Below are 14434 nucleotides of genomic sequence, written 5' to 3' on the forward strand. Positions count from 1 at the left end.
AGCCAGTACTATTCTTGATCTGGTTTGATTAGACCTTAAAGGTGATGCATACCATAGCATGGGCCCCATATCTCACTATGTGCACCTTCCAGGGAACAATTGGCAGAAAGTAAAATACAACACCCCCACCCCAACCTGTGCTATTTTTAATACCCTAAATGTATTAAACTTTCAGAGACCATTCTAAAGAGAAATATGTAGATCTTTCTTAAAATACGTAGATTAATTTTGACCTTAAATGTATTTAATTCAGTAAAGGCTACTAGTGGCTCTTTTCAATTTGGAGTGGTTTGCTTTTGGAATCGGCTTAATTTCCTATTAGTTCAGTTTAATGCCCCCCCCCCCCTCACCCTCCCCCCCGAAAAATAAAGTACAATACAATGGACATAAATATCCTGTATCAGGCTGAACAAGTCTTGTGAGGATTCGGAATTATAAGATTTTTTTTTTTAGTGTTTCTAGCATTGAAATTAATTTCTATTACACTATTTTTATTTTATACTAAAACTACTGCTGTTACAAATCTGGTAAGAATGTAGCCATTTATATCCTATTTTTAATAGTTTAAAAACAAAAATCTAGTTTTGAAACGCTGGCATTTAGGAAATGTGGTGCATTACTTTGCACTGCAGCAAACGTTTAGTAAAACCAGAGGATAGTATCATCTTACTAACCTAAACAATCTGTTATTGTTGCATAATTTGAACCAGAGTAAACCTTTCCAACTTGTAAAAAGGCCTAGAATCTGTGTTACAAACTGGCACAGGACATGAATGGATATTCTTAGTCTGTCAGTGCCGTGAGATACTTACAATTCATGTTAAAGGGTTTAACAGGCCTAGGTTGTGACTGAGCTTTGAGATATATGGTTGTTTAGTAAGACATTTTTCAGACTGCAATTGCTAAACTCATTTTCAATAAAATACCCTACTGTTATTATATGATTTTCATTCTATTATAAAGTTACAGGTTACTTTAATCATGCAATAATAAGTGGTGATCTTTTAAAGACAATAATGTAATACATTTAGAAAAGGAAGTTAGCTCTACATCTCAACAGTATCAGAACGATATGAAATAATTGTGAAGCAAGGTTGTCTTAAACAAAACAACAAAGGCACCCATATAGCCTCCATTTCAGTTTTGGTAAAATAATGTAGGAATCGACTGTCAAGCTTTAACTTCTAAAAATCTCTTTCCATTATCTGTTTCATCCTTCAATATCTCCAATACAGTGTTTTGATTTTGATTTTTGAAATATGCAACAATTCCCTGGAAGTTGCATGCATTAACCGATTTTTTTTCTTTCTGTTCATCTCATCATCATCACCCCCCTATTGTATGGTAACTTGTAAATACAACAGCCTCCGCTCCTTCAGTTCGGATAGGTCTAACACCCTGAACAGAAGCTCATTCGCCAGGGACAGCATCATGATTGAAGAGATCCTAGCCCCACCGAAGGATACGGTATGTCTCCATTTCAAAGCATAAGAGTTTAAGGGTCCATTCATAATGTGTGTGGTATGTTCCGGTAAGATCACTGCAGGTTATTACTCACTTTTGTAAATTACACATTTATATTAATGCATCCTATAAAGGTTGAATCTAATTGGCCCCTTTATTAAACACAGAAAGGAGAAAAAAATAATATATGGGTGCTCCAGTACTCAAGACATTAAGCACAAATGAGCTGGTATGGTCCCTAAATCAATAATGGGTTAAATAAGATGGGGCATTTTTACGTTGTCATAAGCACATGTGGTGCTGTCTGCTAATAAAGTCCATATTGACAAGTCAAATGAGAATTGTCAATATTTACATCCAAGTTCCCCATACTTTTTAGATTAAAGAAGGCAGGCAACAGTCTGGAACTGTTTATTGAGTATCATCAAACCACACCTTTTTAAAATATATCTAAATAATAATCCCTTGTGAATATGGGCCAATGTATTTTATTATACAACCAAATTTGAAGCCAACTGTTACTCAAAAATCTGTTAACTGTAATTTATATGAGATTTGTTCTTCAGCTTTAAAAAAAATAAATAAATAAAAAAATCCTATATATTTTGTTTTCATCTGCCAGTGCTGGTACTGAGTTAAAAGTGATTTAAAATTGGTCCTGTTCATTAAATCAAAAGGCATATATTTTTACAACCCAGTTTCGTGGTGCAGATAGAGACACTTACTCTCTGGGAAAACACTAATCCTTGGCTGTTTTTATAGCACCTGACAGTGACCAAGGGGTGTGACTCAGATTCGCTGAGACGCTATAGCTGGGCAGCAGATGCCCTTGACAATGTGAACCTTGTTTCCAGCCCTATTCATTCTGGGTAAGTGCCAAGTTATTATGTTAGTGGAAAATGTTGTGTCAGTTTACAGTACACCATTGGTCTGTTTAACTGTTTAAGTTACTAAGCTTTAAAATTAAGTGCATACACAATTTACTCTTGCATTCAGTCTTTGGGACAAATGTGTCTTCTTATTTTTAAGTTGCATAAGATTTCATTTTAATGGCCTCTTACCTTTTGGTGATGTTTGGCTCTTATTGTAATTACTCAAATACTGTGCTTTTTTATTTTTGTGTGTTTTTGTGTAAGGAGCTTACACCTGAGATAAGGAGCTGGTATTCAGTTCTAATTCCCTGGCATATACAGTTGTAGTCAAAAGTATACATACACCAATGGAAATTTCTTGAAAACATGGAATTATAGGGAAAATGTAGAAAAAGTTTTGCTTTTGTGGATGAGGAAAAAAAGTTACAAGAAATAGATTATTATTTTTATTTCAGCAATTTATTTTTTAATTTTTTTTTGCAAAACTCCAAAAATGCTAATTCAAGAGTATTCATACCCTTTGATGTTATGATAGTATTGTCTACAAGGTGCTAGAATTTCAATATGATAATGCAGAACCTAATTCTAGAAAAGTCTAGAAAATGCTGGATTGTAGATGAACATTCTTAGAGAGTATAAAAGGGTTAGGCATAGGATGATTGCTGTCATTACCAATAAGTCAATGTGGGAAAAAGTAAATAGCTATCTGAAGAAAATTATTTATTGTCATAAAGCTGGAGAAGGATGCAAGAAGATTTCCAAGCATCTGAGTATCCCAATTTCAACTATTGTTTCTATTATCAAGAAGTACAAGACTCATGGTACTGTCACAACGCTCCATCGGTCTGGAAGAAAGAAGGTTCTTTCACCAAGAACAAGTAGAAGAATTGTGAGGAAGGTTAATAACAATCTGAGATTGACTGCCAAAGATATTCAAAGTGAATTGGCTGCAAGTGGGACTGGAGTTTCTTTTTCAACCATAGGTCGAATATTGCATGGTGAAGGTCTCAATGGTCGCAGGCCAAGGAAAAAGCCACTCTTAGGAAAACACCACAAGGATAATCGCTTAAAGTTTGCAAAACGTCATTTGAATGATGGATATGAGTTCTGGTCAAAGGTTTTATGGAGTGATGAATGAAAAATTGAGCTATTTGGTCACGCTGATAGTCGTTACTTTTGGAGAAAGTCTGGTGAGGCGTGCCAAGAAAAGAACACCATACCTACTGTCAAGCATAGGGGTGGTAATATCCTTCTATGGGACTGTTTTTACTCCAATGGCACAGTAAATTTAGTTCCAATACATGGTAAAATGGATTCCATAGCATACCAAAAGATACTGGCCAATCATCTGAAACCCTCCATTACAAAACTTAGTTTAAAGTGCAACTGGACGTTCCAACACAACAACGATCCAAAACACAAATCAAAATCTACTTCAGAATGGTTAAAGAAGAAGGTTCTGGAATGGCCTAGTCAAAGTCCTGATCTAAATCCACTTGAGAATCTTTGGTATGAGTTGAAGAAGGCTGTGCACAAGAGAAGTCCTCAGAATTTTAATGAACTGGAACAATTTTGTATTGAAGAATGGTCAAAAATCACTAAAGAATCATGCCAAAAGCTCATTGACAAATATCCTAATTGTTTAAAAGAGGTTATTATTGCTAAAGGTGCCTCAACTAGCTATTAATTAAATTTTCCTTGTCAGGGTATGAATACTTTTGAATTAGCATTTTTTGAGTTTTGCAAAAAAATTGGTGAAATAAATTATTGTAGACTAAATAATTGTATCTATTTCTTGTGACTTTTTTTCCTCATCCACAAAAGCAAAACTTTTGCTACAAAAGATTTTTCCTACAATTATTTGTTTTTTCGATAAATTTCTAGAAATTACACATTTCCATTGGGGTATGTAAACTTTTGACTACAGCTGTATATGTGTATCATAGGCTAGATCAGCCAATGTGTCTTTACAGAGTCAGTGCCACCTAGTGCACAGCACTATATTGAAATCCTGAACAAAACAGTGTCTGCTGCAAAGATACTCTTTCCATTGTGTGCTAGAACTAGATTAAGATCCCTGCTTTCTTTCTTCTCTTGCCTGTGGTTCTGTGTGTAAAGCAGTGTGAAAGAAAAGCTACAGAAGAAATCATGAAGAAGGTTATGCACCTTAGTGCTAAATCTATCCTGTTAAAACATTGCTGCTACTTTAGTTAGTAAATCATTTTATAATGAAAATCCAAACTTGTCCCAAGTTTTCCTCATACCTATGTAGTCATGCAAGACTGAACCCATGATGTTTGTTGGGTAAGAGATTATGGAATATGTCAACTAGACATATCGCCAGTTCGAGTCCAGGCTATTCCACTGCCGACCGTGGATGGGAGCTCCCAGGGGGTGGCGCACAATTGTCCGAGCGCCGCCCGTTGGGGGAAGGCTTCGGTTGGCCAGGGTGTGCTTGGCTCACAGCGCACCAGTGACCCCAGTAGTCTGGCTGGACGCCTGCGGGCTTGCCTGTAAGCTGCCCAGAGCTGCGTTGTCCTCCGATGCTGTAGCTCTGAGGTGGCTGCATGGTGAGTCTGCAGTTTGAAAAGAAGTGGTCGGCTCTCGGCACATGCTTCGGAGGACAGCGTGTGTTCATCTTCACCTCTCCCGAGTCAGCGCAGGGTGGTAGCAGTGAGCTGAGCCTAAAAATAATTGGATATTCTAAATTGGGAGAAAATATAAAAAATAAGTGCCGACTGCTACATTTTTATAAAAAAATAAAAAAATAAAAAATAAATAAAGTGGAATGCGTAAACTGACAAAGCATTTAGACACTGCAAGAAAAGAAAATATGGACCGACTTTTCTGTCAGTCCAATCTTATCTGTGTCAAACCATAAATGTTAACATGTATATACTGTGGATGTAGGTCTAGGCTGTCAGTTTTTTTAATGATACTGATAGCGCTAATGTAGTTTTTATGGCTGTGTCTGGGTGATGTATTTTAGCAGCAGGGTTTACCTCTTTAAGAAAGGATTCCGTTCATAAATACTGTACCATTTTATGACCCATAATGTTATCATGTTCTATTGGGTTATTCAGTCTACACTGAGGACTCTTCAGGAACATACAACTGCATTCAATGTAATCAAAAGATGAACAGGGTAATATGTGGCTGCTGTATCTGTTGATTTAAATCCCCCCAAAATTGTGTCATACATATTATTTTTAGTCATATATAATATTATTAGCAACTTTGGTTTTTACCGCTTTGCATACAGTATGTGTGCAAAACTATTTAATGTGTTTTCGAAAAATATGCCTGTTTAACACTTTTTTTGTTTTGTTTTCATGGATAACAGGCGCGGTACAGCAGCACTGTTCTTTTGCTTTCTCTGTACCCTACATTTTGCATTCCCTTCTGTTGAGAACGGTTTCTTTTGCTTGCTTCTTATTTGCTTTCATAATAACAGTAATGCCTCTCTTTACTTTGCTGTCTACATTGTTTGATTTTATTTTGCAGCCTTTCCTCTCCACTTCCCCAGTATGACTCAAGGTGATAATTCTGTCCTGTAATCAAACTGTTGCTTTACTCTTGTCTTGGTTGTTTGTACCATCCGTACAGTCTTTTCATGTAGATTAGTTACCCATGGTAGCTGTGTTGAAGACATGAATGTAAGTTCCCTGTTTAGCATATGCTCACACTGAGAATATTTGTAAGAAGTGATATGTACAGACGTACTGTACATGTAAACAATCACACTTTTTTCAAGCTGAACTTCATAGGTACTTACATGGCATTGTAATAAGGAACATTGACACATTTGTTAAAATAGTCTATTTAAAAAACATCATTAGCACTGATTTGGGACCTAACGTATCATTATTGAATCATGTAAAATCAGACATTAATTAGATTTTTGGGTAACCTAGACCCTGACAGGAAAAGTGGATGGTGAATCTTTAGAGAATTGTTCCATGGATTGCATCAACCATATGTTCTTGGTTGATTACCACTAAAAATGGCTTGTTAATGCAATTCCTGTTACTGTAAAATGTAAAAAAAAATAAAAATCAGAGTATAGGTTATTCAAATCAGAGTATAGGTTAATCAAATCAACTCCTTAGCTTCATGATACTTCCACCTTAAGTGGTCTGTCACCATTACATGGCTGATTCATTTGTTAAGCAAATGGTTTCTCTGACACATTATATAATGAGTAAGAGCTACATCTACTGTGGCTTCCTGTCGCAATGGGCAAAATCACAGGTGGGCAAAATGTTGGCAGGCGCTTCTGTATTCAAAACTGCACAAATTATATTTCATGGGCAACAGTGTGGAGAACTGAATCAGTTGCACTCAACATGTAGTGTAATGTTAAAGATTTATCCTCTACATGTATAAAGCATGTAGTTTCAGTGTAAACGTTCAGTGATATGTACATCCCATATTTCCCGTAGATATTAAATATTTGAGATTAAAGTGTTTCACAACAAGATGTACCTAAAATGTTTGTTTTTGTTAAACAATTAAGTCTTAGCTATTATCAAATATATTAGCTATTTTGAAAACAAAATACTGGAAATGGTCCAATGTTTGCATCGGTTAAATTATGTTAGGGGATTCAGGGGAGATAAGAGGTACATTGTAACTTACTTGGTGGACAGTATTGAAATGTAATGCACTCTAAACTGATCTTAACAGGAGAAAGCATTTTCAGGCAACAAATTCAGTCACCTTCTAACTATCTCTGTCAGACCGAAGCCAGGAGAGCTAACCATTTAATCGTGTTGACGTTTAATATCAAGCACGCTGATAAGATTTAGTTTTACTAGTTTTACTACACCGTGAGGTAATGTGTGTTCTTGACTAGTTTTAGCAGTTTTACACCTCCTTAGATGGTTTTGTTTAGTTTAGAGTTAAACCTTAACATCAACACAGTGTTTGTCTAATGTACGTACAAGTGATTCAATCTGTATCACCCAATTAAAGGTTTTGGGGTATTTTACCTTGGCAGTTTCCCAGGACAATACAGTATATTCATGTTTTTCAGTAGAGATTTACTTCACACAGTGCTAAAGTAATGGTGACTGACATCTGATGTAAATGTTTGATTTACTGGATAGTTTTAAGGTGAAGGTCCCTTATAAATCCCTGCAAAACATTTTAATTCCTGTTTCTCAAGGGATTGAGCATCATCAGAGCTTGTGACAGAAGCTGGGATTACATTTTTATTTTGGTGTTTATACCCTTAAAGCAGTACCAAATAACAAAACAAACAAAACATGCAATGACGGTAAATTGTTTAAGGAAATTGTTGTAGTTTTCATTTCAATGGTCATCTTCACAATTCTTAATTTAGTGCTTCTTTAAAGCAGCAGCATAACTAAAATGTCACCCCAGCCAGAGAGAGCAAATGTACTACAAAGCATCTTTGAGCAGCCTTCAACAAACTAAAAAAAGACAATAAATGCATATTTAGGAAAAACGCATACACTGACAAATTGAGGCCTACTCTTTAAGGGACTTTCATTTGAATAGAACATACTCTGTATATCTGAAACATGATCAGTGGTGCAACTGCCAGGGTTGAAAACTCAGAAGAACCTTTTTTTATTTTTTCTTAAATAAGAGCAGTATAGAATGAATACACATGTCAAATATAATGAAAGACTTGCCATACCGTTATTGAAGGGTACCCCCTGTGTGTTTCTCCACAGGTTTCTGGTCAGCTTCATGGTTGACGCCCGTGGTGGTTCGATGAGGGGCAGTCGCCACAATGGCATGCGGATCATTATCCCTCCTCGGAAGTGCACGGCACCCACACGCATCACCTGCCGACTGGTTAAGAGACACAAGCTTGCCAGCCCCCCGCCCATGGTTGAGGGAGAGGGACTTACCAGTCGGCTTGTGGAAGTTGGGCCTGCAGGGGCACAGTTTTTGGGGTAAGTTTGGTTGGTCGATTCATACTTTTGTTTCCCATGCCATGGCCACCCATCATATATCTTTTTTATTTTGTAGTTTCAATGGGTAATACAAATAAAGATGGACACCAGTTTTTCACCAGCACAAATACTCGCACTGAAAAGGTATTGCAAGTTCATTTAGTTGTTTAAACGAAACTACATTTTCCTTCATTGCCAGTACTTTTTTTTCCTTCCATCTGTCTAAAGAACAGAAAAAGAGGACTGCTTAACAAAATAAATAAATCAAAAAGCCTAAAGTGTGTATCGGATTGAAGGAGAAACAATCCACTAGGACAGTGGTTTCCAACCTAACCTTTTTCAATGTAGGGACCACCTTGGTGTTTGGATTTTTCCCACGGACCACTTGCCATGCTTTTTTTCACAACAGCATTTTGAAACTAATGTGTAGGCTTACATGTATAAATACATATAGAAGGTAAAGTATTTATATAACGTACCTAACTTAACGACATCCCTGGGCTTGAATCTTCGTATCAGTTCATCAAGGAATGTTGTCATTTTGTGCATTGAAAGTTGCTGAAGGCAAAGTTCCTGTTTCTTCTGTTTAAAAAGGTTATTTTTTTCACATTCTGAATGCTTTGTAGATGAATGGCATCTCAATTTTGCAGGTTTAAGTTTCGTTTGACAAAAGCTCCTGAAAAATAATGCACTGGGGCTTTGGGTCGTCCTTGGATCCAGTACATGTAAATACCAGTGCTAGTCCCCGTAACATTTCTAACACAACTTATTACACTCACTGAGTCACCAGCCTCAGTCAATCTATATATAAAAAACACACCGGAATACGAAGACAAGGTGGGTGAGAAGCAATCTGAAAAATATAGAAAATGATTGGAGAGTGTTTCCAGAAGTAGTGTTAAGAGAATTTCTTTTTGGCATATAGTCTTGTGAGATATTAAACCTGGCTGAATAAACCCATATAATAACATGGAGCTGAAGTAGATCATTCACATACGGTACAGTTCACAAAGTCAAGTAAAAAATATAGCCTCTTTTTGTTTCACATTAACTTCTATTACCATATGCAGCTAACCTTTTGTTGTTTGTTTGTTTATGTTTGTTTTAATTTAGTCATTCCAACCGAGTTAGGACTATTCAATGCAGTGTGCTACTGAGACAGCCAGATTATGTTTTTGTTTTTTTTCCTGAGCAGTGAAAACAAGCAGTAGAATCATCACAGAATGCTTGTGTGTGTGTGTGTGTGTGTGTGTGTGTATGTGTGTATGTATATTGTCATTGTCCATCCATCAACAGTCCAAAGCACCTTTGACCATTGCTCCATAGTCCAATTTCTGTGTTCTTGTGCAAATTTTAGCCTTTTAGTCTTGTTCCCCTTTCTTAACAGAGGTATTCTTACTGCAACACATCCTTTAAATCCTGATTTCAAGAGTGACCTTCGTGCTGTTGATTTGATGGACAACGACACCTGTGCCTTCTGCCAGCTCTGTTGTCAATTCAACGCTTGTCTTCTTTCTATTTCTTAAGGATATTGTCTTCAAGTATTGCTCGTCCTTGTTAGACAGCTTTTTGGGTCTTCCAGTCCTGGGTTTGTCAATTACAGATGATGTTTCTCTGTACTTGTTGATTATGCTTCAGATACCACACCTTGAAAATCAAGTGATGCGAGCTATTTCACTCAATGTTTTTCCTTCTTTATGCAAGTCAAGGTTGTTATAATAGTAGAAACACTAGTGGAGGCTTTGAGTAAATTGTTGATGCTCATAATGCATCAGAGTAGAAAAATGACTTTTGCACAGTAGTGTGTGTGTGTGTGTGTGTGTGTATGTGTGTGTGTGTGTGTGTGTGTGTATATTTATACAGGTAGTGGACAAAAAAATGGAAACACCAATGTAAAGTCACTTAATAGGGCGTTGGGCCACTATGGTATCCCGCTCTGTGGAGTTCTCGGCGGACCGTTTTTGATGAAACTGGCTGCTCGCGCCCCAGGTTGAAATTTGCAGTCAATTGAGCTGCAGTTGCTCACCTGTTTTGCCTTGCACTTCAAATTAATGCACGGATATCACGATCCTGGAGTGTGCGCTTCCACCCACATCACCTTAGACACCGTTGCTCGTGAAACATCAGCAAGTTGAGCTGTCTTGGTCACTGAAGCTCCTGCCAAACGCGCCCCAAAAATCACCCCTCTTTCAAAGTCACTGAGGTCTCCTCTTGCAGCCATGCTAGTCATAATTATAGGCAACCAGGCCTGTCCAGCATTTTTATACATGACCCTAAGCATGCTGGGATGTTATTTGCTTAATTAACGCATGAGCCACATCTGTGTGGAAGACCTTGCTTTCAATATACTTGGTGTCCCTCATTTACCCAGGTGTTTCAATTTTTTTGTCCACTACCTGTATGTGTGTATATATATATATATATATATATATACTTTTTTTTTTTAATAAATCTGTTTAAAAAAGTAGTCTGTAATATTGACAAGATGTGGCTTCATAAGTATTTATTTCACATTAGGAAGCTGTTTCAGTTAATGGTGGCTTTCAGTGCGGTGCTTGGTATTGCATCAAAGGGAGCTATAATATATATTAATTTATAAACACACCCGTAATAAAAAAACAGATAAAGGGGGGAAAATGCAGACTACATACATGTCTTGTAATTATATATAATCTGGTTAAAGCTGTTTGTTGTGTTGCTTAGTAATACATATTGTAGTAGCACAACATGTGATTGTGTAGAAATTGGTTTTTGCAAGAACTGTGTAACCGAATTTTGGGAGTTGACCTGGAGTTGACTCACGGAGCACAGGTTGGGAATCACTGCACTAGGACGTGGTGTGACTTTTCCTGAACTGGTTCCTTAATGGAAATGACAGGGTCCTTCGGGACTGACAGTTTGTTTCTTATTTTCCCTTTGTTGTTTCTCTTATCGCTGCATGGATGTAATTCAGTAAACTCCACCTTCCCACCAATCTCCCCCCTCTAAATGAGGGTGAGAGCTTGGTTAACCGAATCCTGCAGCTCGGGCCGCGAGGAACAAAATTTATTGGGTAGGATAAACATGTTTAGAAAAGACATAAACTGTCCAAGCAAATTCTATATTTTTTTTCTATTGGTTATTTTTTTGGTCACTCCCATATATATATTTTTTCTGTTTCTCTGAAGCTTTCAGTTGATTCCTGTCACTGAAAGACAATCATGGTGGCTTGACTTTTCAAAACTCTGCTAAGTCTTTCTCGCTTTATGGGCATGTGAGTCTCACCGCAAGCATTCTGCTTTCATGACTGCTTTACTTTTCTGTACTTTCATATCTTAATCTCCCACGGCTGCATCAAACACATTGTACTATGAAGTGGAAGAGTTTGGTTTTTTTCAATTATGGAGAAGGTATCTGCAGATTTGAAACACTGAAGCACTGGAATAGGCTGATCCAGTATAATACCGCGATACTGAACAGTTCTTCAGAAATAGCAAACCTTGTTTCAGATTAAATCTTTTTGGTCTCTGTAACTTCAATTAATTGTTTTATTCAGCTATAGATCATTTACATCTGCATTGTATTACATATTTGTAATAAATCCATACAATTTGATCATTTGTGCTGCATAAAGTTTTGTGGAATAAGAAATTTCAGCATTTGTAATTGAGTTCCATCTTTGGTACCTTCTCTGTATCATTTGTATTTATTTATATATTTATTTTTCTTCACATTAAATGTCTTGCACTAAATTTTGAAATCACTTTGGTATTTAATGTTGGTGTAGACAGTATCATTCTGGTTTAACTACACAGATTGTGTCACACAATATTTTGTTAAGAGCCCCATATAACATGGATAATGTGTTATTTGACAAAACAAGAATTTCAAAAAATATAATCATAATTAACAATGAATTGGATTCCGAGTAAAATATATGAAGCACATTCTACCCTGTAAGAACATTAACCTTCTCCTATAACTGGTTCTGTTGTATGACAGCTTTTGTTAATGTATAGTCGTCTTATTGGGCTTTGAGCGATTGTATATACATCTTTAAATCCATTTGTAAGTGACGTTAGGTGAAATGTCCAAATTTGAGCAATATGTCCAGTTACAGCCTGTGTAGGAAAACAAGGATATTGTCTTGGTATTCTTCTTAAGAAGCTGCAGAGTCCACTTAAATTGTTTTTTTCAAATGAAAAAATATATATTTTTTTATAAATGCATCCCAATGGCTTAAGCTTCTTTCCAACAAATTTTTTTTTTCAAAAATCATCAGATACAAGGGTTTACGCAGTGAGTGAGTGGTCTCCAAAAAATGACAGCAAAGAGCCGCAAACCATTCACACTGTATGTAACATACTTCACAATTATCTCTACTTCCTGGTCTTGGGCAGTTATGCAGTTTGAGAATGACCGTTTGTAACCTTAAAGGTCTATTAAGTAAGGTTTAAAAATGAATTTTACTCCATAGAACCCTTTTCACTGTCCCCTCTAATTGTTTGATTTATCATTAGTTTTCTTTACTTTTAGTTGCATCTGAAGGTACAAAAAGTCTAGGTCTGCACCCATTTTTTGATGGACACAGTTAAATATTTCCTTTGAGTGCATGGGAACTGCAATACCTGCATGAGCATGGAGAAGTTGGAAGCTCAACACTGTACCTTGAGAGATGTATCACTGAGTGGATAGTCGCATCTGTTTGCAAAGAGGAGCTTCTATTTATTGTCACAGTGGGCAGCACTCTGGTGTATGAACCTGGAGACCTGGTAGCTACATCTAAATAATGTTAAGGGTGCTGATGTAGAAAGTTACTTAGAAGTGTTTAAGGTTATGGGGAATTCGAGTTTAAGAAAAAGTTGAACTTAACAATGGCGAATAGGGGTAGTTAAAGGGGTTCTGAAGCTTATTGCAGGGGTAATAACTTAATTTTAATCTCTTGTTAAGACATCAATATTTATCCCTCATCATTGTGTCTTTTTTTTCACATTGACTCAGGTGAAGACAATTTAACCTGCCCCACACTATTAATTCACTTCCTGTGCGACATGTACTTCATGACCACATATAGAGTCCTTGAGAGCGTCAGGCTCAGGTGGAATATGAATACTGGCTGTCCATGAAGTGAATGTATAATATAGTTTGAGTGAAAATAAGGCTTGGAAAAGACTAATGAGAGCAAAGAAAATGAGGTTAAAGCCCTTGATAAAAGGAACATTGATTTAAAAACCTTTTATAGATGGTGACAAGATACTATTCATATTTATATAGCGCTATATAAAGGTGCATTGTGGGTGCCTGGTGCTGGTAAGGTTAACTGTGTACTATAAGCCTAACATTCCCCAATCTCTTTCCTTCAGCTTCTTATATATTTTTTTTTACAGATACTGTGTGGAAACCCTTGTCACTATGCCAAATTATATGAACAACAAAAGGGATTATGCAGCTTTACTGGTGCTTAAGTCTCATATCAAATGTAAATGCTACCACTCTTTGTTTATTTACAGTAACATTGTGTTAACTGTTGACCACAATTTCTGATCTCCATAGCACCTGCTTTTTTAAATTCAGGGTTTGCACCACCATTATTTATTCTTCTGTCTTCATTTAAACTGTATCCTAAGGAGACTGAAACAAATGGTGATGTGGACCCCATCCCCCGAAAGAGGAAAATGCAAATAAGCATCTCGTTATTTGTCTGGGGGGTGGTGGGTTCAATCAAAAAGACAGTGTCTGTGTGATTTTCCTACTCTGTCTATATAGTTATGTAAGTGTTTTTAGCTGTAAAAAGTTACCAGTTTTTTGTATTTGTGTTCGGGCCTTGTCCACCTACATCTGGGAGTTTGATTGAATACCGCTATAGAACAAGAAAGAAACAAACAATAAGCAGCACTGTATTTTTTATTGAATCCACCCCCTCAGTTTCTTTCTTCTTGTTTAAGATAGCATTGTTAAAAGCGTGTATTTCTTCCAGCCCTGTGATAGTGGAAATCCCCCATTTTGGATCAATGCGAGGCAAAGAGAGAGAACTGATTATACTCAGGAGTGAGAACGGAGAGACTTGGAAGGAGCACCAGTACGACTGCAAGTCAGAAGACTTGAATGAGGTTCTGAACGGAATGGATGAAGGTAGGTGTCCAATATTAAAGGAATGGGATGGGGGTATTTTTAATTAGGACTTGTAAATAG

General features: G+C 36.8%; 1 protein-coding gene across 37 annotated transcripts in view; it reads left to right on the forward strand.

The window, feature by feature from the left end:
- The window catches only part of LOC117418032 (ankyrin-3-like), a 217274-nt gene that overhangs the window by 168208 nt on the left and 34632 nt on the right, over nt 1-14434 (forward strand). For 21 of the 37 annotated variants that reach the window (XM_059035820.1, XM_059035818.1, XM_059035830.1 and 18 more), the window contains 5 exons: nt 1365-1467; nt 2227-2333; nt 5841-5873; nt 8039-8263; nt 14220-14374. In XM_059035820.1, the coding sequence (XP_058891803.1) occupies nt 1365-1467; nt 2227-2333; nt 5841-5873; nt 8039-8263; nt 14220-14374 (623 nt within the window). The remainder of the gene's footprint in view (nt 1-1364; nt 1468-2226; nt 2334-5840; nt 5874-8038; nt 8264-14219; nt 14375-14434) is intronic. The other 16 variants (XM_059035849.1, XM_059035817.1, XM_059035850.1 and 13 more) reach the window with 3 other exon arrangements.

The sequence above is a fragment of the Acipenser ruthenus genome, chromosome 13 (assembly GCF_902713425.1).
Source record: "Acipenser ruthenus chromosome 13, fAciRut3.2 maternal haplotype, whole genome shotgun sequence".
Classification (NCBI taxonomy): Eukaryota; Metazoa; Chordata; class Actinopteri; order Acipenseriformes; family Acipenseridae; genus Acipenser; species Acipenser ruthenus.